The sequence below is a fragment of the Stylophora pistillata genome, chromosome 1 (assembly GCF_964205215.1).
Source record: "Stylophora pistillata chromosome 1, jaStyPist1.2, whole genome shotgun sequence".
NCBI classification, from domain to species: Eukaryota; Metazoa; Cnidaria; class Anthozoa; order Scleractinia; family Pocilloporidae; genus Stylophora; species Stylophora pistillata.
Window position 1 is genome coordinate 26606969 of NC_142519.1, and position 23602 is coordinate 26630570.

General features: G+C 36.8%; 2 protein-coding genes across 4 annotated transcripts; both read right to left on the reverse strand.

Annotated features, from left to right (window-relative positions):
- Nucleotides 1-1484: 1484 nt before the first annotated feature.
- On the reverse strand, nucleotides 1485-11548 carry LOC111320666 (uncharacterized). 3 transcript variants are annotated; one of them, XM_022923324.2, is made up of 8 exons: nucleotides 11253-11548; nucleotides 9155-9386; nucleotides 5856-6082; nucleotides 4998-5164; nucleotides 4542-4640; nucleotides 3291-3464; nucleotides 2624-2731; nucleotides 1485-2044 (listed from the first exon to the last, which is right to left on the reverse strand). In XM_022923324.2, the coding sequence occupies exons 4-8, from the start codon at nucleotides 5160-5162 to the stop codon at nucleotides 1901-1903; spliced, it is 690 nt and encodes a 229-aa protein (XP_022779059.1). In that variant the 5' UTR covers nucleotides 5163-5164; nucleotides 5856-6082; nucleotides 9155-9386; nucleotides 11253-11548; the 3' UTR covers nucleotides 1485-1900. The 3 variants fall into 3 exon arrangements, with proteins under 3 accessions (XP_022779059.1, XP_022779058.1, XP_022779061.1); XM_022923323.2 differs by having other exon boundaries at nucleotides 4998-6082; XM_022923326.2 differs by lacking the exon at nucleotides 4998-5164 and having other exon boundaries at nucleotides 11253-11528.
- A 416-nt stretch (nucleotides 11549-11964) lies between these two features.
- Nucleotides 11965-23144, reverse strand: LOC111320682 (uncharacterized). Its single transcript, XM_022923345.2, has 12 exons — nucleotides 22997-23144; nucleotides 22112-22180; nucleotides 21224-21582; nucleotides 20645-20783; nucleotides 20086-20202; nucleotides 19459-19563; nucleotides 18822-18899; nucleotides 18408-18446; nucleotides 14977-16407; nucleotides 13807-13950; nucleotides 12851-13158; nucleotides 11965-12244 (listed from the first exon to the last, which is right to left on the reverse strand). Exons 2-12 carry the CDS (start codon nucleotides 22149-22151, stop codon nucleotides 12104-12106), a joined length of 2901 nt encoding a protein of 966 aa, XP_022779080.1. The 5' UTR covers nucleotides 22152-22180; nucleotides 22997-23144; the 3' UTR covers nucleotides 11965-12103.
- Between the last annotated feature and the right edge of the window lie 458 nt (nucleotides 23145-23602).

Sequence of the window (23602 nt, forward strand, 5' to 3'; positions counted from 1 at the left end):
TTGGCAACTAAGCATGTTACTCGGGAAGAAAACGTGAAGACCACAGGCATTTCAGGAATAGAAATGCTACTCAACGGTACGTTTTATTCAATAGAGCAGAGACAAATATATAATGAGCTCCACGGGAAGGTAACACTTTAGTGTATTTCATCCTCTCTGTGTTTTGATCATTTTAGCACCTAGACAAGGGAAGCACAGTGAATAATTCTAGTAGCTTAATAGGGTTCCACAAAATATTGCATGACTCATAACCGTCATCGCCCTTTTTGGCGGCGTGCTTTCGTCAACCAACGAATTTCCCTTTTGCAAGAACTGAGAATGAATTGGTTTTCCCCGTAACTTCAGGCCGTGTACAAGCGGGTATAGAATTGTAAGAATTAACCATACAACATTGCGTTTTCTAAGTTTGCAACGAAGAGCACGACTTGAGACACAAACAGCTTCGTCAACAAGAAGGTGAGGGTTTTTTTTTTTTTAGCTGGCGGGAGCCCAATTCAGTTGATACAAATGCTAGAGCCCTGAACATAGTGTACACGTATTTCGTTTTCAAATAGTACATAGGTCGACTTTCGAATCGAGGATGCCCTGTGTAAATCTAAATAATACTACTGTACTGTTAATCTTTGGACACTGTTTCTAGTGGTTATTTGAAAATTATTTATGTATTATGAAAAATATATCTGTTCATGTTGTGAAACTGAAGCATGAAACCATAAGGAAGTAGAAGAAGAAACTGGAAATGTGACAATAATAGTTTTCTGAGATCAGAATGAATGATTAATGCGAAACGAGCTGTTCTTTTTTATTTAAATATTTCATTTTCAGAAAAAAATCGTCTCTTCTTTAATTTTTTTTTCATAAAATACAGTCTACTCAGAATTTCTTAATAATGACTTTTACTAGATCCATCGATCTGACGACCTTCTTCATTGAGCAATACTACTTAATTTACAATGCAATTTCAGCACATGTATGCTCTCGCATCGACGGGTGTACCCTAAAAAATTTGTTAAACTTGTGAGAGATTACTTTTGATCGTTCAGCACATTCCCTCCAGTTAAACGCCTCGTTCTTACTTTGGCTCCCTATGGAAAAGCCTAAGGTCAAAATTCGATCGCGGTTCTCGTACTGGCTGGAAGCAAATATTAACCACAAAACGAATACTACCAATTTATCACTTTAGAAGGCAAACGTCACTAGAAATAGTTGATTAATTATAAAAAGTGACTTAGAGAGGACTAGGTAAAACCTCAAATTGTTTCGGTATACCGTCTGTCTTCGCGTTTTGGAGGACCTCTTTACTTTCTTACGGACTTCAAGTTCAAAGATGATAATATCAGTGGTACGTTACTGGCTATAAATCAGAAATCACAAAACACAAATTGATGCCATCGTAGAGGGAAGCCCGAGGGAAGCCCAAGTGAAGGCCACTGCAGCCTCTTACTTAAAAAGGAAAAGTAAAGGGTAACAGTAAGAGCCAGCCGTTTCATAGAAGATGTTTTTTAATAGGAATCGATCTCATAATATTGATCAAAGCTCACGAGAAGAGCGTCGCATTATCCGTGTTTCCTTGAGTTCATGTCACGGTGTTAGGCATTATCGGTCACATTAACAGTCCACATGTTTGAAGAGAATAAGCCATCAAACGATAGTTGCTCGTCACATTTAAAATAAATTAAAACTTAAGACATCATTTACTAGAAATTATTTTCGAGTCTCTTCGTGAGTAGCATGCACATGAAACAATAGTTTATCAGCAGATTATCAAAATCCCAAAATCAATGGAGTTTCCATGCCGCATCTCAAGAGGCAAACTAAAAGCGGTAAGCTGTTAGGTCAGGTATACTTGTCATTGGCATATTCAGGAGCCGATATTCGAAGATAAAGTGCCCGTAAAATTCTAGGGGCCATCTCTTGATTTTTTACTTTTTCTTTTAGTCGTGCCATAAGTACAGGGCGAAACCTGTATCAAGACGTCGTGAAGTGTGTATAAGATTACGAAGTTTCGCAATCGTTTCACAACATCATCTGTTATCGTCAATGTCTGAAAATAAAACAAACTAAAGTGTAAGCCTATCACTTACAAATTATTCCAAGGACTTAATAGCTCAACCTCGTCTGACTGCATTAAGTGAAAATTTAGCTCTGAGAGCTTGCGGTTAAAATAAGTAATGTTCCCTATTTGCTACATTTATTCCTTCCCATCAAGTATCTACCTAAAATGAATCGATTTTGTGATGCGATTTCTCTGTTAAGTCACTCATGGAGGTGATAGGTTAATTATGTGTATGACGCAGAATCTAATGAAAAACATTAAAACCAACACGGCTGAATGTGATAGGTTGGTAGACAACTGTTTTTAAGCTCACACGATGAAATGATTTTGAATATCAGCTCTGTGTTATTGGGATCTCTTTTCATTCTATGATATGTAAAGATGGCTTTTGAATATTCAATTATAAAGGTTTGATTGATTCGATTGGAAGAAACATTTTCTGGGCAACTGCAGTGGAGAGGTTTTCATCTCTACTGTCACTTTGGCCCTTTGATGTACTATCCTTGTCCAGAGGACAGGAAACCCTGAAATGTTGTGCGAAATATTCCTCAGTAATACTTCACTTACCACAAGGTTCCTTCTGACCAAGGTTTTCAGGTAAGTTCCTGTAATGTTATTGAACTGAGCTTCAGATATTACAGGATATTCTGGTGGCCAGATTCCTTCTTGTCTCATCTACAGAACAAAGAGAGTAAAGCACGAATATACTAAAAATAAAATGAATAAATGAAGGAAGAGTCAATCAACCTAAAACATCTTGTGATATAAACAATAAAACGGACAATATGACACGAAGAGAACTGTAGGGGCCATTCTCAATGATCTTCAACAAGCAACAGCGATGGAACACTTTGTATTTCTATGAATCACATTTTCTCATAAGGCATGGTACTGCACCAAACAGTATAAACTGGCATTAAAGATAGTACTTTGTCCATTGTTTTGCAATTCCAGAATAAGTTAATTGGTTTGTTGTGGTAAAACATTCGTTTTAATTTGCTGGTAAAAGTAGAAGAATTTTCTAATAATTTTCCTTCTCGTTTAAGGGGATCTAATAATTAAGGGATACACATAAGACGGAAACAACTGTTATGATGCTAATTCAAAATATTCACTTTATCCTTTTAGTTGCTTCTGAATGGATCCCACATGAATGGTTTTTAGCACACCTTATGTCAGCAATAACTAAATGATATTTTACTGTTATACAGCGGATTTTTCTCGTAAGCATTACCTGATATCTGATAAAAGATACTGTGGCATTAACCATAACACTCATCGTCCTCAGAACTGATGCCAAGCTAGTATGATTACGTCCCTGAGAAGTTACGTACAGGACAACGAAGTTCAAAGGGCGCTTGAAAACAGCTAACTGTGAGTGCAGTACACTAAGCTTCTTTCCAACTTCCTATAAAGTATAATGACTACAATTTTCTCGTCAACCATTCAAACTATTTTCATAAACGTATTCTTAAAAAAAGCCCTGCTTTTGCTATTAAATGTAAGAAGTAAAAAACACAAAGATTTTAAACCTAAATACTGATCAGTATATTTCACTTAACAAATTGTAATCGCAAACGTTCTCTCAACTTATCTCTTTTTCTGAAGGCTTTAAAACGTAATTTTGCCTTGCAACTGTGACAAAATGGAATGAGCGTGACAGAAGAAACATGTGACTAGATCACTATTTTGATACTTGGGAAGAAATAACAAAATGATGTTCATGTTTTGATCTGTCCATTTTGATGTAGCAGTATTGTCTATGTCCATCAAAGCAACAGCATAATGCTGTGGCTCCAGCCGAAGATATCAGAATATCATCATCTGTAGAGAATGATTATAAATGATACATTTTAAATACTATGTATACCTCAATCAAACTTCACATTAACCAGCAATTTTAATTTTCTTATCTTTCTAATATGACACATACTAAAGTCTGACCTCTTCTTTGGGTATCATGTGACATCTTAAAAAGATGCCTGAAATACTTATATATTAGTTTGGCCATAGTTATACCAGTATTTTTCATAAGTCATTAGATGGCTATTAAAAGTTTTTCTCTGCATTATACGCATGACAGATAAGTGAGAGACCTGTTTATGTTTTGAGGTAGAAACCTCACTTAACCTCAAGTTCATAAATGTGCTCGCAAATGAGTTATTTTCAGTACTAGTAAATCAAGAACATTTTCTTTGATCCTTTTTTGAAGTGGTCTTATCTTTTGTAGGTCAACCTCGCGGTCCTGCATTTTTTTTTATGAGCTGGAGAATTTCGTTCAAAAGGCTCGTATCGTGAATTTTCTCAATAGATTTCCCTTTTCTGAGGAGGTAATATTCACAAAGGAAACTTATCACTGTTTTTCCTCATTTAGAAAATGTAACATCTCTTGCCACACAGTAACACAGCATTTCCACCACATGTATTTAAAACTGTAAAAATCATTTTGGTAGGATTTTTATTTTGGCCTAGAGCAACTTTGTACCTTCTCTTTAGTGCAGTCTTTCCCAAGATTGAGACCGAGAGTAATAGGAGGCTCGTAAAAATAGTCCGAAGAAGTAATGAAAGGGTACAGCAACTTCATCTGTAAGAAAACACATGAACATTTTCAGTTAGCAGATTGCCTAATGTAGTTTTTTACGACTGTTTTTTTTTTTTTACTGTAACGAATTGAGAATGTTTTATGACTCACAAAGCCTTCAGATTATTACCAAAAGAAATGATTGTTCTGAACGATTTGAAAAAACCAAACTTAGCACAGACCTTGAATGATTGAAGCTTTAACCCATTAAAGTTTAAGCCAGCATAGAATCACATCAAAAGGCTAAATTCGCGATAAATTGAAATTGTGGTTTAATCTTTCTCTTTCATATGAATTAAGTCCAGCACGTTTAGCAATAAGCAAAGTAATCATGAATTTTGAAGGTTTTCTGACCGTAACCTGAACAGTGGCGTTGTGTATTGCAGGAATAATGATAAGTTTGATCAAGATTGTCGCGTGGCTTATCCTAAACCTTGGTGTAGATGAATTTGTTGCAGTGGTGGCTGTAGACATTTTCTGTGTAATAAATACCAGGACAAGGAAAACGATCTTCGTCGACTCCATCTCTGTTAAAACAGTGGGAAAAAGATGAATTACCCTTTCCTGATCAAAATAATTGAATGATGGATTTCTAGCATTAAAAGTAAATACAGAATTGTAGTTCTGTAGTTCTAATTTAGACCAGTTTTTTTCACCCCTGTCGATTTGCCTGTAACGATGTTATGTTACTCCTATCCAATCCCCTGCTGCCTTGAGTTATGCCCAAATTTCCAACGACTATATGCTAATGGGAACTATAAAGGAATAATTTCTCTAGAATGTGACAGTTAAATACGTAGTTGTTCACTTAGAACACTAGGGAACTTGTTTTGTTTATAGCAAAAGTAGTTGTAAATAAACAACTGTGTCCGCCATCACCGTGACACTGCAAGGCGTTTGAATCAAATCACCGTCAACAGAAATGCTCACGAATCAGGTACAATGACTTCCCATTATATATTGCTACAACTTCAAAACAACTTTTAATGCCACCTTATATCTTGTGAACAGATTTTAGCTCCCACTCCATCTTCACTTGCATAACACATCAGGGCACTTCGAGTTTGTTTACTTCGTTAATCGTTATTCATATGCCTATTAAATATACTTTTTGGGAATTGGTTTCCGAACATTTTTCAGATTATTGTTGTTCTAGAGTAGGCTACGCTGAAAGGAAAGTCTACTACATTTTGTATTCCGTATGCACTTGTTACTTACCTTTGGACTATCTTGTGATCAAAGTCAACGTTCGAACAGTGCTTTTGGAGTTTCTATTTATTGCGTGAGCTTCGAATCCTGGGAAGATGTTAGTTCTGAGAATGCGCGGTAAATGTTTATCTCCGGATCCTCATATTAGTTTGTTCATTTGGAATGTTGTAGAAGCCAACCTTGAGATCAGCCATTTGGTATAGACACGAATAAGGAGGAACGTTTGATAACGGTCACTATGTATTAGAAAAATGAACGTGGCTTTAGTTTTTGATCTCAGCAAGTTATAGAAATTAATGAAGTTGAATTTCACATAAATCAAACTGCCTTTGAAGTCTGTTGGGTCTAAAAAATCTTACGGAAAGGATGGGAAAGATCGCTGAGAATCAGAGAAAAAGTTGAAAAAGAAGGTATAGAAGAAATGCTCCTATTTTTTACAACGACCGGTAAATTACCCATTTTCATGAAAGGGTATAATGGGTGATGGACGCTTTAATTCAAAAAAATAGTTAAAATTTGGAACTACTATTTTTACTTATAGGCTTGATTTAATATGTAAATATATATATATCTATATATATATATATAGATATATATATTTTACTTCTGTTATCTAAATTATTAGAAAGAGGGTCACGGAATTTAAACAGTTCTTTCAAGTTTTAGTTATAGCTGTTGTTGCAGCTGAAGATGGAATACAGCTCCCTTTTCATAATTTTGTTTTTCTTTTATCAGAAGCCGTGACTTAAAGTTCCTTTCTGTGATTAACACCGCGACAGCAATTAATTGAAGATCGATAAGTAAACTATTCAACATTAACTGCTTTGTCTTCAGTTATGGAAATAATCTATATATATCTGAGATATATTTAACATTTTTTCTCACAAAATATGATCCTTTTTCCCTTTGATTTTTAACATAATGGCTCAATCTTTCCTCTAAAATGAAGTACTCCTTTGTGCAATGTTTTGAATGTTTTCTGCAAGCCTACTTCTTATCAGAAATGTTTTAAATCTAAGTAGCCTAAAAGTTTGAACATGAGGTAAAAGACTGGAGTAATTTAGAATCTAAAATATGATGTATATATGTAAAGAACATCAATGTGATCATAAATATTAGAGATAAGTTATGGTAGTACCCACATGAATAAAATTTTACTGTCAAAATACGCTCCTCGACAACACTGATGGAGTTTTTGTTCCTCCTGTCTAGATAAGAATATTTTACACCTGAACTTAGCTGTACTTTAAATGCTTTTGACAGTGATTGATCACTTACTGATGCTAAATTTGTCAGCTCGGTGATGGTGTTGTCGAATATCTTTTAGTTTCCGAGTATGTCGGTTGAATTAAAGAAGTTTCTTTCATTCAGTTCATGTTTTGTATTATGTAAACCACAATATGGATTAAAAATGTTTGTTGGCTTGCAGACCTTTATACTTTAATTGTTGTTTTTTATGTTCAAATTATACTCATACGTGTTTGAGGGGAGCTATTTTCTTTACTTGTCTGTAGTACATAGATAAAAGTTTCTTTCCATCCACATATCACAGTTACACCAACAAGTAGATGCTGTTACAGATTCTTAACACCATTCAGTAACCTGTCAACAGCTAGATATATCTTGGACCACAGATTTCTGTCTTTAGTGAGTCTTATCTCTGGTTACATGAATGAAGACTGGGATTTCATAGTCATTACTAAACTAAGATGTACTTCTTTTCCTTTCAATTTCGTTATAAACACTGAAATATATCAAATGTTGTTTATCAAGTCTTCATTACTTTTTTCCATTTCTTGAAGACAGCAGCTTCTAACTCGATGTGTGATAAGACTAAAAGTGTAGAAACTTTTATTCAAGTAAGTTTCAGCTTAAGGACCACTTATTACTTATTCTTATTTCTTAATGGGTCACTGGCAACTAACGTTCTTACATGGTGGTTTGACGAGAAAATCGAATATCTTGGTAAATAACACGATTACACGAAGCTAACCATTTAAACCCTTTAGTACCTTATCTAATAAGAAAATTTTTTGATAAAGTTCCAAATTGATTATTATGAACAGTTCAATCAGTTAAATCTTAAGATATCCCTTCCCCCATAATTATTTTCTTCAAGCATCATTTCCAAGAAACGTAAAAATTGATTCATGTTCAGTCTTTGTAATATTCAGGCGAGCATTCCTTGATTCCCAAAAGTAAGTGATCCTATTCCCTTGCAAAAATCTGAGAAAAAATCTATTCAGGAGTCAAGAAAATTCAACTAAAAACAAAATAATATACAGCTAATGAATCATTCGCAAATTTTCAACATTCGCACAGCGATAAATCGTAACTGTCTTATAGGTAAAGCGATTTTCTATGCAGATTTTTATATGATCGCGATATTCATTGCTTTCTTCATTATGTAAAATGTCTACCAGTTGGTGTCTTTTCAAATTTTACCAACTCAATCAGCTTCTACTGTATACAAACGCAGCAAACAACAGTAGTTTTGTTTTAATTTTCTCAATGATTTTTTTTCGGTTTTGTAGAAAAACAATTCACGAGTCTAATCGGTGAGATTAGATGGTGGTTTGACTAGGAAATCGAATATCTTGGTAAATAACACGATTACACGAAGCTAACCATTTAAACTCTTTGATCTCAGATTTTCTGACCTTCACTCCTCACTAAATTTGATTTAAGTTATTTAGTACCTCGGAAAAATAACATTGCATAAAAATTTTCTTTCGTAGCAGTTGAGAGCCTGAGCATTGACTCTTGCTCCTTGTCCGTAGAATTTGTATGAGCTGGCATGTTTTTGACAGATGCATCGCCATTTCCACAAAATTTCAATGCTCCGATCCTCTGAATTCTTTTGGTTTTGATATCTATTTTCGGAAAGGTTTTGTAGATTTATCTGATGTTTAAAAGATATTGTTGCCTCAACTTTTTAGTAGTTGCTATTGTTTTCAATAGCATCTCAATCAGGTCCGAGGATGATAAATCAAGTGATGAATTTAGCATCGCCGAAGAATTTGATAGATATCTAAGCGACATTTTCCCAACTTCGCTTTAATACTGACAAATATAATGTAAAACACTGTTTTAAACGTTTGTTACATGTGATTTAGACTAGAAGCATACATGATACTTAGAGTGCGACTTCTCGATTAGTGTAAAGTATTTTCAGTTGACTACAGTGACGTGGTCACACAACAAAAGATGCTAGCATTAACTAAGAAGTAGCGGCGTGGTAGCTTTTGCTATATGCTCATACCAAAGGAATTTTTACTCAGTAATTAAAACACAGAGTTACTGCTCACCTTTACAAACTGGAAACAGTTCGCTCTCTGCTACGAACACAGCCGTTAGCTCTGTTTATGTCGCGTTCTGGCTTCTTTCGGTTGGTATGCCGCAGTCGCTTACACATCCTTTTGTACACCATGGTTTACATTTTATGATGCGGTGTAAACCTGTAGTATTTGGTCCTTTGAATCGCTTTTACTGCACCTGGAAGGTAACAATCCTCTGCGATCTTCAGGCTTCTACGTTAAGCTGCATGAAATGAGACAAGGAATTCCCTGGGTAACTATTTCACACATTTTCTTCGAAAGATAGGAAGTTTATGTTAGAAAACAATTGGGCCTATTCATAGGACAGATTTTTGTAACCCCAGAGTCTGTTGCTAAAGTGAATCATCGGAAACGGTCTAACTGAAATAAGAAGCTCTGAAACATTCAATTTAAGGTAGATGGTTTGCAAGTGAAATCGTGCCTGGATTAAAAAATTCTTTACGTAAGGAGCTTTATCGCAGTAAAACTTGAATTAAGCTTGTGATTTGACTAATATTTCAATTTGAATCAAGACCTCTTGCAGGCACATTTGCTTCGGTACTCATCCCAAACCAAACCTTTTCTTATAGATAAAGGCTGATAGTTTCTAAAGAAACTGTTTGGGGCTGCGTCGGTTGGGGTAACGAAATAATTTGAATATATCAACAAAGTTGAAATGGTAAATTGGCCAGCGTTACGATTATAAAAGCTGACGTTTCGAGCGTTCGCCCTTCGTCGGAGCGAATAGTGCTCGAAACGTCAGCTTTTATAATCGTAACGGTGGCCAATTTACCATTTCAACTTTGTTAATATATTCAAGTCTTTTCTTTTAGAAAACGGATCTCGGCACATAAACAAAACCCCTAACGACTTCAAGTATCAACGGAGTCAACTCTGCACGTGGCTGAGCGTAGGGTTCTACCTGCTATTTGGTCTTGTGATTATTTGAATCATCGATTAAGCTGTACCTTAGGTAATGCGCATTTATTTGTACTTTTAATAGCATAACATCGAGAAACATCCTTTTTAATCCTAGTGATGATGCACTCGTGTTTATTCTTGTATGTGCCTCCTACAAGGGAATTGTTATTCACTTTAACCATGGCAAATACAAGAAATCGTAAGTACAAACATATAATTGTAGTTTTGAGATTTGTGACTTGTTCTTAACCACTTTCCTGAGGTCCAGCGGTATCATGTTGTACCATACAGAGCTGATATGAATTTGTGTGCTCAAAGTCTTTTTCATGTACCTCATTTCTTCTTCTCTCTATTCTTTTTTCTTTGAAATTATGAATTCACTTTCCTCCCTTCTCTTATATTTGAGTTCAAGATGCTATAATAGGACTGTAGGATTGAAAGGAACATTTTCTGCCAGGATTGTATTTTATGGAACCCTGAATGACTCCAATTTTAGAGGATCACAGCTTAATTCATAGACTTTTCCTTGCAACGACTTAGCCGTTGTTTTGAGTCTTTCATTTCTAGGAAGACCAAACAAGTTTTCTCAGAAATCATGTGATAAGTTGAGATATTTATCTGATATTATCACGTCATTAAGACGTTTTGGCATATTATCGCTGTTTTACTTTGACCAGTCTTGTTAAATTATAGTTAGATGAAAATAAATTAGCAGATTCAACACTCTTCAATTGCATAATGAAAAGCTGATTCGTAAAATTCGTAAAACTTTGATTTTATTTAGTGAAATAGCAATCAAGGTTTGGGAAAAATGTACCAGTACTTGTGAAAGATCGGGTTGAATAAAATGTAATTTTAAGTATGATTTGATCATTTTCGGTCACGGTACTGCCAATTTTTTTGGAAGAGAAAGTTATTACATATTATAAACGGCTTAGCGTTTTGGATGGTTTCTGCAACAGGCATGTCAGTGGAACTTAATGCAAATAATCAATCACTGTTCGACGAAAAATCAATTCCCGGTATTTTTAGATAAAAAAATTGCACCTCTCTGACAATAGGCGTAGAACGATGCTACATCTATTGCTGATGGTCTTTCAGTGTATTCTTCTATATGTATTTATGTATTCTTACAATGAAGATAAGATTTGCACGAAGAAATACGTACCTGAGCTTTCCAATGTTATACGCCTGTTTTTAGCATTCAAGATTTTTTCCTGAAAATTGGCTTGGAACTTTAACATTGTTGAGGAACAAAGACATGGTAGCTCTTGCCATGCCGCCATGTCATTCGGAAGGCACTCAACCTGACTGATCCTTTCCTGGTACATACATTACTTCAAAACAGAACTTTACATGTACAATTAACAAGCAGGAACTCTTGCTCGACCCAACTCAAGTTTATAACAGCACATTTCCACGAATTTGGTCCTTGAGTTTTGACCTTCCTTTTTCTAGGAAATTCATCAATATCACGTCATCCGAGCTATGTGATATCTGTTTAAATATGTTAGGTATTATGAAAGGAGGTAAAATATAAGCTTATCAGCAAAATTAATCTTTTCACAAAAGTTTTATCATCCTTATTAGAGTTTTCCTACAGTTTAACTTTAAAGCCCGACTGTCCTAGTTGAGCAGCACCACACGTTACCTAACAAAAGGTCGGTTTATTTATACCGCAATTGTTGAATGTGCGTCATTCCGGGATTTCTTAGAAAAGTGAAATAAGATAATATTGAGAGCATCGACCTTTTCGTGATATTGCAGAACTTATATTTAAGATTACAGACGAAGACATAGAGACATTATCCATGGAAACAAAAAAGAGCTGGTGGAGTTTTTCTTGCATCGCAATAGCACGAAAGCAAAACAGGAAACAGTTTAAGGAGTAAATGAAGCTTTATTAGATTATTAATTAATCATCTGCATTCTGCATTTACATCTAAAATCGCCTTATTTAGATTTTCCTCCTTAAAAAGTTATTACGAGAAATTTATAGTTTCCTTTTAGTTGTAAATCCTACTGTTTAGGCTTTACATTTGATTCAAACAGATTGACAACGTTTCCAGCAGGTTTATATCGCGCCACCACATACACGTTTGTGTTGTCTTTGGTTTTCGCCTTTGCCATTCCAAGCTCATTTGAGGCACCCCAAACCAACTGCAAAGGAAAAAAACATTTCATCGAGGGGATTGACAATTATTACGCAATAGAAAAGGTTCAGCCGATTCACGTTAACGGTATTATAAAATGACAGAAGAGTGAGCAGCAAGGTAACTTTTCATAAGGTATACTTTAACATTGTAAAGTAAGAAAACCGAATAGCAGTGCATTAAAAAACAGCAAAGTAACTTCTAAGCCAGGTTTCTTCAGCCAAATTTGATGTACTTTATTCATCTTGCTTCACAGTAAATTCGATGAGAGACAAGTTTTTGATTCTCCGATAGATCTACATGCAATCATGAAGGAAAACTATTTTACGATGGCATTTATTCGGTACCTGTTCCTTCAGAAAAAGCTAATTAAATGCATAACTGTATGTATTAAAATCATAGGGAATATGACAATTCCCAAACTAGAACAATTTACGGGATGAAGGAGAATATTTAAGATAATGAATAAGGCAACAAAAACTGTTGGTTGGAGTCTGATTGAGTATATCGGCGACAGCGGTTAATTACAACCTATGTGGTGGGGGGGGGGGGGTATAAGTACAAAACATTATGACGCTCCTTATTATAGGCTCATAGTCCCCTCATCTCTGACCTGTGAAAAATGGCCAGTGTCCGTAGAGAATTTAGCCTCTTTAAAGTTGTATTGTCCCACTTCATTGTACCAGGCATCAATTGCTCGCAGTAATGCCTTGTCATCACTTCCAACCTCGGCTAGATTTTCCCCATAATCAGTCGAACCCTCGTTCTCATGCACAAGTCTCTGTTCTCTGGCTAATTTTTCGGCCCAGTCCTGCGCTTTTGCCGCCATCTCTTTGTTCCAGGTTAACAATGGGGCCTGGTGCATTGCTCTATACATGTTGTGAAGCATCAACGCATCTTTACTTTCATCAGCAGTAGGGCCTACGGTGTAAGTTTAAAGGCGCTCAACATTAGCTTTCTGAAACAAATGAAGCTTTTCTATCCTCATGACAATATCAGTTATCATGCCTACCAGGCCTCATTAATGATAATGGTAGACAACGTATTTGAATCACCAACAGCGCTTTATCCGTAATAGAACTCAAGTTCAGTTCCAAATGATATATTTAAATACCGTAAATCCTCTGTTAAGCCCCCCCTCTAATAAGCCACCCCCTCTAATAAGCCCCCCTCTTTAGAGAAGGAAATTTATTAAGCCCCCCATCTATTAAAGCCCCCCACCCCTCTCCCTCAAAAAACAAACAAAAATTTAAAGTAACACTCCACGTCAGTAAGTACGATAGACTTAATCAAGTATTGTAATTTTAGTTTATAGTGAACATCGGGCTAAATTGATAAGCCCCCCCCCCCCTCTAATAAGCCACCCTCCAAAGTACCTGAAATAAATAAGCTCCCGGGGGACTTATTAGAGGATTTACGGTTTGCAAATAAGCAATCATGATAAGTAAACCCAAATACAATAATATGTAACGTATGCAAAAAAGGTTGATTTGTCAACTTAAGTCGCCCATTCTGTTTACCTGAAGTGGCTACATAATAGGTCTACCCCGATATCGAAAGCCTTCATACCTCTTTCTTGGCATAGTGGGCCCCAGTATCCCTCGGGACACGTACAGGTGGCATTACCCTCCTTTACTTCACATGTGCCACCGTTCATGCAGGGGTTTGGCTCGCATGGGTTTGGTGGTGATGGGACTGATGTAGGCTTTGGACCTATCGTTTGAGAAATAAGATAAGTTATTTCGCAAAGAGCGGTTTCTTTAATGTTAATGGAATCATTCAGCTAATTCATTTTCATAACTAATTCGTTTGTATGTTATGTACAAATTTCAATCATAATTCAGGTATTACACTAAATCGAACCAAACGACTAACTCTACCATGCGAAATATTTTGTGGTACACAGACCACCGTGTTAGTTTCTAAGTGAAATAGACCGCATAGATGGGCTTGTTCAAGGCTGGTCATTAATTATGCCACTGGATTCGCTGTCTGCTATAATAGCTAAGAATTCAATGAAAGAGAAGGCCATTCCTACCGATCAGAAAAGTTAATGGGTGAACCGGCCGAGGAGCTGTGTTTGTTATACAATTGGTGATGCCGAGATCTTAACGCGCAAATTTATTCCATGGACATCTGATGAAAAATCAATTGGCAAGCTAATTTTTCTGAAACCTAATCGCAATGTTGGGAATTAGCTAGGAAAACTAACTGTAGATTAACTAGGCAAGCATGCTTCATTCATGATCATGAAAATTAAATCATGTAAGGTAAGACAGAGAGTGATTCACAAATTGTTTTTCCTTTTTTAACCGATTGCTTCCTTCAGAGCTGCTTATGTTCATTTCGTTTTCCGAAAATTGCAATAAAAAATATTGGTCACATATTCTATTTAATCTATTTCGCGTTTTCTGCCCTCCCTAAGATTTTAGAACTGTCGTTGGGTAACAAGTGCCGTTCTTGAGAAATCCCTTTTAATGTAATAATACTCTCGGAAGTATAGCAAAGGCATAAGAAAAGCGCACAACGCTTGAAATATTTTTCTGTCATTGATGCCAGCTTGTTTTGAATGGTTTGAAAAACTACCTGGTCAAAAATTGGCGTATAGTCGATTCTCGAAGAAGCAGCGGATTCCAACCAAAAACGGTACTTGTTCCCGCGACTGAATACGTGAATCGTGGTTGCTCGTGGTTTTGAATACACCATGTTCGTATCCAGTCTCGCAGTGGCATTCTGTACCTGTTGTAGCAGTAGGTGTTGTGGTTTGTGTTGTTGTAATATTAGTTGTTCCTGGATTTGTTGTGGGTGTCGTTGTTTCCTGTCCAGCTGTTGTTGTTGATTCCAATGTTGACATCGTTGTACCAGTTGTCTGAACAGTAGATAAAGTGGAAGGTTCTGCTGTTGGTTTGGTTGTTCCTGCACCTGTTAATGTTGTTGTCATCGTACTAGGTGAAGTTGGAGTCGTCAAGTCTGGGTTTGTGGAAGTGGTAGACTGAGCGCTTGGAGATGTTAATTCTGTATTTGCTGTCGTCGGCGAGGTAAGCTGTGGCTTAAGCGTTGTGGTAGACTCTTCTGGATTTATAGTTGAAGAAAGTGTCGGTGTCGTTAGGTCTGGAGGAGCTGTTGTTTCCGTTGTTTCTGAAGTGAAAGTTGTCACAGTCGGTGTTGTTACCCCTTGACTTGTGGTTGTTTCTGTCGATGTGGTGGTTGATAATCCTTGTGGTTTACTGACAGATGAAGTCGTTTGCTTAGTTGTTTTTTCTGGTGTCGTTGCGACAGTAGGTGTCGTCAATTCTGGCTTTGTGGTCGTCAGAGACGTTGGTGTTGTCTGTGCAGGTGTAGTTGGGGACTGTTGAGGGGGAGGCGTAGCTGTAGGTGTCGTTTCTCCAGGGCTTACCGTGGATGATGTTGTCTGTGCCGGTGTGGTTGGAAATTGGTGCGGAGGAGGCGCCGTTGTAGATGTTAAAGTTGTAATCCCTGGGCTAGCCGTAGTAGTTGTTGTCAAAGTTGTTTGTTCTGGTTTCGCTGTCGATGAAGCAGCTGTCAACTGAGGTTTTAACGTGGTTCCTGTAGTTGGTGTGGTCTGTCCAGGAAACTGTTGCGGGGGAGTTTTAGTTGTTGGTGTCCCAGTTGTAGAGGAGGACTCAGAAGTTAGTGTAGGTAATGTAATGGACGTGGTAGTTTCCTCGGGATTAACTGTTGATGAAGTGGTAGTCAGAACAGGTTCCATCGTGGTTCCTGTTGGTAGTGTTGTCTGTGTAGGTGTAGTTGGAAATTGTTGTGGAGGAGGCATAGTTGTTGGTTTTGATGTTGTGATCTCTGAACTACTTGTGGTAGTAGTGCTTGTCGTTGTTTCTGGTGGTGTTGGTGACGATGACGTAGTTGGGGAAGTCTGTTCTGGATTCAGCGTGCTTAAAGTTGTTTGCGTTGTTGTTGGCTCAGGTGTAGTGGTGGTCATGGTCGTTTCGTCCGTCGTTTCCTCAGGATTTACAGTTGTAACTGTTGTTGATTCTGGTTTTAATGTTGTAGCAGTCGGGGAGGTAGTTTTTGTTGATTGTGAACCACCCGTGTTTGTTGTTGCTGTTGAGACTGTTTGAGTTGTTGTTGTTGTTGTTGTTGTTGTTGTTGTTGTTCCCGTCGACTGTTCTGGTTTGGAAGCTGTCATATTCCCTATTGATTTTTATAAGGAAAGTGATTCATTGAACAGCTGATTAGAATAATTGAAGGTACCATTACTATAACTATTGGAGATTGAAAAAAATTTTGCTGAGACCATAGATTGCATTTTAGACCCGAAGGTATTTTTTACGTCAAAGCTTGGTCAGATATTTTACCACCAGTTCAATTCGTGATGAGCTTTCAAATAGAAATAGACACGCATAGCTAATTGGAAGTAGGAAGCATGCTCGAGATTTTTTGGCACTCTCAGCGAGGAAATCACGCGAAATCTCACCATAATGACATGGAGGCATGACACGGGAGTCTTACCCGATAGAAAAGTGTGATTCACTTTAGTGGGGACACATGAAAGTTTCAAACTTGGAAAGATCGTCTTGTATCAATGTGTCAGTAATCGTTTTTCTCTATATTTTTTTCGTAGAAGATTGTTTCTGTTTCAATTTCTTCTCATTTCGATAGGGGATGTATAAACTCTGATCGAAAGGTTACTTTTCATCGTTTTAGTACTATTTTATAGTATTTACTCCTGGGAATTATGTTATTTACTTGTCATGCATCATACAATTCGAACCTTCTCGAGCCTGCACTCTCTTTTATCAAAGTATAGAATGCAGCATCTTGAATTTTTTACAGCAAATGAGTTATGAATTTTTAGCGAAAGGTGCAACAATTTGTTTCAAATCTGAAAGTATTCTCACCTTTTGTTATATCACGGTCTTATCCAGTGCGATGAACAGTTTCTGAATAATATTTGCTGACTGGTTATTTTACTGGGATGTACTAAATGAACTCAATGAGACTATTTTCATCATTAGTTGGTTAGATGTATGATTTCCATTCAAACTAGGAAAACGAATTCAGAAGCTATTGTTACATTTTTCATCCCAGAAAAGTATTAAATGACTCTCGCCATCGAAACAAAACCCATCCATGAAAAGGTCGAAACTAAGGAGAGCAGATATCAAACCTAACCGACCGAAAACTAAAATTACAACTCAGCCATCTGACTTTGACTGTGTATCGCTGTTCTATCATAACATTCACTCGGTCAGAGCTGGAAATATTTCTCATCTGAAGAACGTATAAATTGGGCTTGGTCAGTTTCAACAGCTAATGCGTGCAAGGCGGCTATTTCTTTTACCCCCTCCCCAAAATTGACTAAAAAATCAGGAAACTTATTAAGGAGCTTGACAAGAGCATACCCTATTTTGGTAACGTAAGGAATCGATTAGTTTGCGACAAGTAGCAGCATGCAGATTGCTTTAGATTTTGCATGCTGTTACCTCTTCCTTTGTTTGGTGCTTTTGTTGTTTTTGTCGGGCGAGTGGTACCTACCAGGTTTAAATATTTGATAAGTTTAACTTGTTGAAAAAAGAAAAAAGGTCGCACTGACTCCTTGATAGCTACATGTATGATCGTTTTATAACATTATCATTCAGTGGTAGTGATAATGAAGGAGGTCAAACGCCATTGGTGACTTGCCTGATGTATTATTTATTAGTTTTCTATGGGCCTTGTGATAACATTCAGTGAACTTTGTCTTCTCTTGATTAGGTTAATCAAAGTTAGATCGCAAATTAAGGGTTATTCATCACAAACTCTGGGTTTTGGTTCATGCTACGCAATTCTTGATTGAAGTTTAAAGGGAAGTTGAAAGCAAAAGCCCCTTTTGTGTCGTGCACGAATTACCAGTAATCATTTCAAGAGTAAAACTTATTTTCACCCGTTTCAAGTTCTGTCATATTTAATCCAGCTGACGAAATATGGATGAGCTAGGAGAAAAAGTGAGTTGATAGCGGCAAAAAGACGATATATTCGAATTGAACAGGCTCTCAGTTGTCCGAATTTTCAAACAAGGTGTAATTGCTCAGTATTAACATTAACTTATTGCTGATGGAGCTCTCACGTAGAGTAGGTTTTAATTAATATTAATTAATATTAACTTATTGCTGATGGAGCTCTCATGTAGAGTAGGTTTTAAGGTCTCTTACCTTCTGGAATTAAGGTGACGTTAGGTCTACCTCGACAGTCTAAAAAGTAACAATAACAAATTAACAACAGGCAGGGGCAAGTCTAATGAAGACAATACGTTACGAACAAGCATGAAATGGGCCAGCAACAAATATTCTTCGTATCCTTTCATAGATCAGGTGTGATAGTGCTGTTGGCGTCTTCAATACAGGAGTTGCTTTAAATGATATTCAGGAGTGATTGAGCTGAATTGCATTTCAATTTTTCCGCGATTGAACGAGAATATGATGGATTAGTACATATTTTTAAAATGTTGAAGAGCTCCTATCATTTCCATCCCAAACAATAAATGCGCACTATTTGATCTGATTAATGTAAATGATGCTAACAATAATTCTGTTAATATATCATAATTTTTCTGTGAAGAGCCTCACTTTGAACGATGGCGTAGGTGTAAGTCGTACTGTTTACCACAAAATACTGGCACTGTGAGTTGTTTTTCGGCACAGGACCTGGGTGGCACAGAAGGAGAGTGTCAGTTGCGCAATAATCTTATGATCTGAATACTCAGCGCCTCAGAAAATTGATTCTTGAAGTCCCAATAATTCACCCAAAGCGATTGAAATGATTATTTTATCAAAAATTATCACTGAAAATATCTGCAATCGAAAAAGTAGATTGTGAACGTGAAAGTTGTAAGTTGATCTGTTTCTCAAATGTAGAGCGCAAAATACGAAGGTGCATGCGCAGGGCTCGATTCCTCGTGAGTGCTGGGGTTAAAACAAATAAAATATATCTTTTTTTCTAATATTTGAGCTTATCGTAAGAACTTATGAATGTATTTATTCATTCAGTAATTAATGGGTCAATCTAAACTTATCTGTTCATTTTTTGTTGTTATCTTGCGTTCTAGACAAAGAAAGGGAATTAGCTACTAAAGCAATGCAACAACGGTTAAAGCGATTGAAATTACTATTTTATCAAAATTTATCACTGAAAACATCTGCAATCGAAAAAACATTAAACTGAAAGTGTATTGTGAACGTTAAAAGCTGTAAGTTGATATCCTACCGGGTGGCACTGGAGTGGGTGGAAGGACGGTAGTGCTGCCATTCTCCGGCCCGCCAGTGTTTGGTGAAGTGGGTGAAGGTAGAGGAGTGGGGCTGTTACCTCCCCCTGTCAATGAAAAAAAAAAAAGAAAACAAAAAAACAGAACATTATTTACTTTATTTGCTTTCAATTCCTTTCAGCAATTGCTTTTTAAGGCTGTCTTTGAGAGAGATGATAGTTTGATTTGTGATCATAGCAAAATGCAGGAGGCTTGTCACATATGAACTGGGTACTGGCTTAGCTGCATGTTACCATTGAGTTCTCTGTTGCTCAGATGTAGAGAGAAAAATACGAAGGTGCATGCGTTGGGCTCGATCCCTCGTGAGTGCTGGGGTAAAACGAATGAAATCTATCTGTTTTCTAATATTTGAGCTTATCGTAAGAGATTATGAATGCATTTATTCATTCATTAATTAATGGGTCAATCTGAACTTATCTGTTTATTTTTTGTTGCTATCTTGCGTTCTATACAACGAAAGGGAATTAGCTACTAAAGGAATGCAACAACGGTTAAAGGACACAGATAAAAAATTATTGAGGTTTGTGCTTGTCTTCTTACTAAATGATAATATCATTTGATAATGTTACCAGTGGCAGGGGTAGTGGCAGCAGTCGTTTTCTCCACGGGAGGAGTCCCAGGGGTGGTGGGCGTTGGAGGGGACGTAGCAGAGGTATTGACTGAAGGTGTCGGGTCAGAAATAGTTCCTGAATTTTGAAATATATAACATGGTTATGTTTCCAAGATTCCAATTTTATTAAATGTTTTATTGGAAGAATATTTTTTAATAAGTTGTTGTTTTTATCTTTATCTTTCTTCTTATGGATTAAGCTTCTTCTGCTAAGAACCTTCTCTCCAAGCACCTTAGACGTGACACTCCCTAACAACCCCTCACAAGGTCACAAAATAGAAGCCAAACAGTCTCCTTACGTCCACGCTTTTATAATGCATAGTACATCTGAATCCCATTGCCCTGGATTTGGCCATGTGCTAAATATTTTGCCTTTTATATTATGCTTAGGCAGCTAATGAATCTGATTATTCCCCTTCGAACGAGATTTCTTTGATACCAAAGTGCCTATGGCTATTCCCCCACAGAGAACACATTGAAATAGAAAACGGTTGTGATTTATTTTTATCAATGTATACCTGGAGGAAAAACATTGTCTTTAAACATTGTGGGTCCCCCTCTGTTTCCACGAGGACTGTACCGAGCCACAGCTATGAAGCCGTACTTGTTGCTCTTAGCAGTTCCAATTCCAAACTGGCGGGAGTTTTTCCATACTTCCTATAATTCATTGAACGATTTGTAAAATACATAGTTCTCGTATTGGTGATGTTTTCAAACGGAGTTTTTAAATTCCAGTTTTATACAACGACAAGTTGCTGAGAACTATAAGTTAATAAAAAGTAAGCTTCTTGGAGGGAAATATCTCCGGTGAATAATTCGATAATAGCAGGGAAGGAAAGCCAAAGCTCGGCTCACAAGCCAATAATGTTTCTTGCAATATGATTATTCATAAGAAATATTTATAAATAATTCGTATAAGTTCGCTGAACTGTACGGAACGTAATCCACACCTTTACGGCAAGGTAGAATTACTCATTTTATTTCCTGAAAAGTTCTTCTCGTAAAAGGGAAAACCATGGTCTTTTCCTTTTTCATTTATTCTTCCTAATCGTAGGGTAACGAATTCGAAATTAATTCTTTGATCAACAGGTACTTACCTGTGTAAAATGCATTACCACGCCTCCGGGTGTTTTGGGTTTTCCCATTCCAAAGTCATAATTTTTGACTTCATCATACCAGCCATCAACAATCTCTCGACACTGAACGCAATCGTCCTTCTTGGGTCCTTGACATTTCGCCTTGTACGGCTTGAAGAAAGCCAGATTTTCTCCTTGGTGTTTGTTTTGCATACTGCTGTAATCGTGTTCGAAAGTTTCACTTTCAGCTAAGAAAGTTGCCCAAGCGCGAGCATCTGTTGCGAGAGCTTCCGACCAAGTGAGGTCTGGAACTCCATGTCGCCTTCTCAGTAAATTGGTCGAAATCAAACAGTTTTCGTCAAAAATATCGAGTGACGAGCCTGTAAGGCGAAATAGAGAGGAATGAGTTTCATAAATATTCCCTCAAGTCCACTACAAAAGTGTGCCCTTAACACTGAGAATTTATTTAATAACACGAATCACGTTCCTCAAACTTGTGATACGTCTTTTAAGTAACAGAAATACCTCCTGGCGTGTGTGATTTGAGGAAATTTGATGGGCAGTGGTTGATTATCTTCAAGAGCGATAAGTAGCAGTCTTTACAAACAGCCCTTTTAATTGAGACAAGAATATGTTACTATCATCATTTAGCGCACCACTCTAACACCCATTCCAAAAAATTACTAGTTTTGCCATAACTGCTACATCGAAATCCTAGCAAGGGAAAATTTATCCAAGGTCTAGAGAGTTGCACAAACATAGTTGTTGGATCTACTGACCTATGTATTTAACTTAAAAGACACTCCTAGCTTGGGTTCTCATCACTTTTATTCACGATTGATACTAACGTTTATTATAGCTTAATTAACACGGTTAAATATATTGAAAGGGAAAAGTTGTGTACCGTACCGAGGGTGAATAAAACTTGAAAAATCACAAATACAAGCATATCGTCTTGCCGATAATGATCCACTAAACCTGTTGTGAAATATAAGTGAGTTTAATTCAAACCAAAAACCAATACTCTTAGGATTGCATACCGAAATACACTTTATAGAACGCGACATCTTTGTTCTAAAGTCACTGATGGTAATTTTTTATCAACATGAATAACTTTGAAGTTGATGAAATGAAAGTACAGGATGTTTCTCGGTGGAACCTTAGCCTTCTATGAGAGCAAATATCATCGCTTTAAAATTTACGTCTCACTCTTTATATCATTTGTCCGATCCATTCTCAAAGTTACTCATAGTCCTGCCGCTCATCGTATTAAAAAACTTGCAATAACCAATAACTTGAATATTGATTCAAAACTGGCTGCAATAACGCGACTGCTGTCTTGTAAGTGATGTGCACCTAGAGTTGGGTACTTTAAATTAAATAGGGAATTTAGTATACTTCAGCTTAAAGTACAACTGGACACGAATGTACTTAGATTGAATATGATCCGTTAGGTCTTGTTCAGTTTGCATATGAAAGGTGAGAGTGTGTGAAAAAAGTTAGCACTTGAATCAATTGAGCCGTTGATAAGTTATGGAAACACTCTTATCGTAAAAATTTTACTTTAAAAGACGTTTAACCAAAGCTCGAGCAATGCAAAATTAAGTTTTTATTGAAAAATTAAATCGCAGGAGTCGAGCCTATAATCTTAAAATAAGAAATGCCTATCAGTATCTTGCCGTCTCGACAATGTAAGTTTTCTTACAATGGGATGAAAACGAAATTACGGTGACAGAGTGGTGTTAACCAGTGTTCAATATTTTGGTCGAATCTAAGAAAAAAGGTTTCACTCACCGGTCAGCCTTGCTCCAGATCAGCTAACGCAACATTTCTGGACGTAGCTTTCCTTGTGTCGAAATTTCAAGTTTTGCTTCACCTCATCACTTTCCCTTTGTTGAATGTAGTGATTGAGTTCAAACGTTATTTATTATTGAACACGGAGGTTGTCCTTCGTGTCATAAGATAAACACAGCTGCACAGGTGGATGAATGAGAAGCTTAAACGCTTGTTGAACATGTCTCTGTTCAGAATTATTGAGAACTCAGCGTTCATTGTTAAGTCTTTATGTCTAAGTAATTTGTTTTACTGTGTTTTTATACTGTGTTGCTTTACCAAAGTTTACACACGCCACGGTCAGATATATCTTTGAATTTGTTACGGGCATTGTACTTTTAACAAAGAACACTTCGACTTCATGATTCCATGATTTTTTCTTGAGCCTCGTAATGATGCTTTTACCGATTTCTCTAAGGATCATGGTATAGATTGCCGGTCAGCCTCGTTGCGGTTGCTACACTTTTGGAGCGCTGTCGGTGTCATCTGTATTTTCCACGAGCCTTTTTTTTTTTAATTCCACGGGAGTCTTGTGGTACGTTCAGTTTTTTTTATTGGATTATCCTT

What these genes read in the sequence shown, in the direction of transcription:
- LOC111320666 (XM_022923324.2), bottom strand. Translation starts at nt 5,162, where the DNA reads ATGGAGTCGACGAAGATCGTTTTCCTTGTCCTGGTATTTATTACACAG. An exon ending in TACACAACGCCACTGTTCAG is followed by an intron (nt 4,641 to 4,997) that starts GTTACGGTCAGA and finishes GTTTTCTTACAG; the next exon opens with ATGAAGTTGCTGTACCCTTT. An exon ending in TGGTCAGAAGGAACCTTGTG is followed by an intron (nt 2,045 to 2,623) that starts GTAAGTGAAGTA and finishes TTTTATTTTCAG; the next exon opens with ACATTGACGATAACAGATGA.
- LOC111320682 (XM_022923345.2), bottom strand. Translation starts at nt 22,151, where the DNA reads ATGCTTGTATTTGTGATTTTTCAAGTTTTATTCACCCTCG. An exon ending in TGGTAATGCATTTTACACAG is followed by an intron (nt 20,784 to 21,223) that starts GTAAGTACCTGT and finishes AATGAATTATAG; the next exon opens with GAAGTATGGAAAAACTCCCG. An exon ending in ACCCACTCCAGTGCCACCCG is followed by an intron (nt 18,900 to 19,458) that starts GTAGGATATCAA and finishes TGTGCCACCCAG; the next exon opens with GTCCTGTGCCGAAAAACAAC.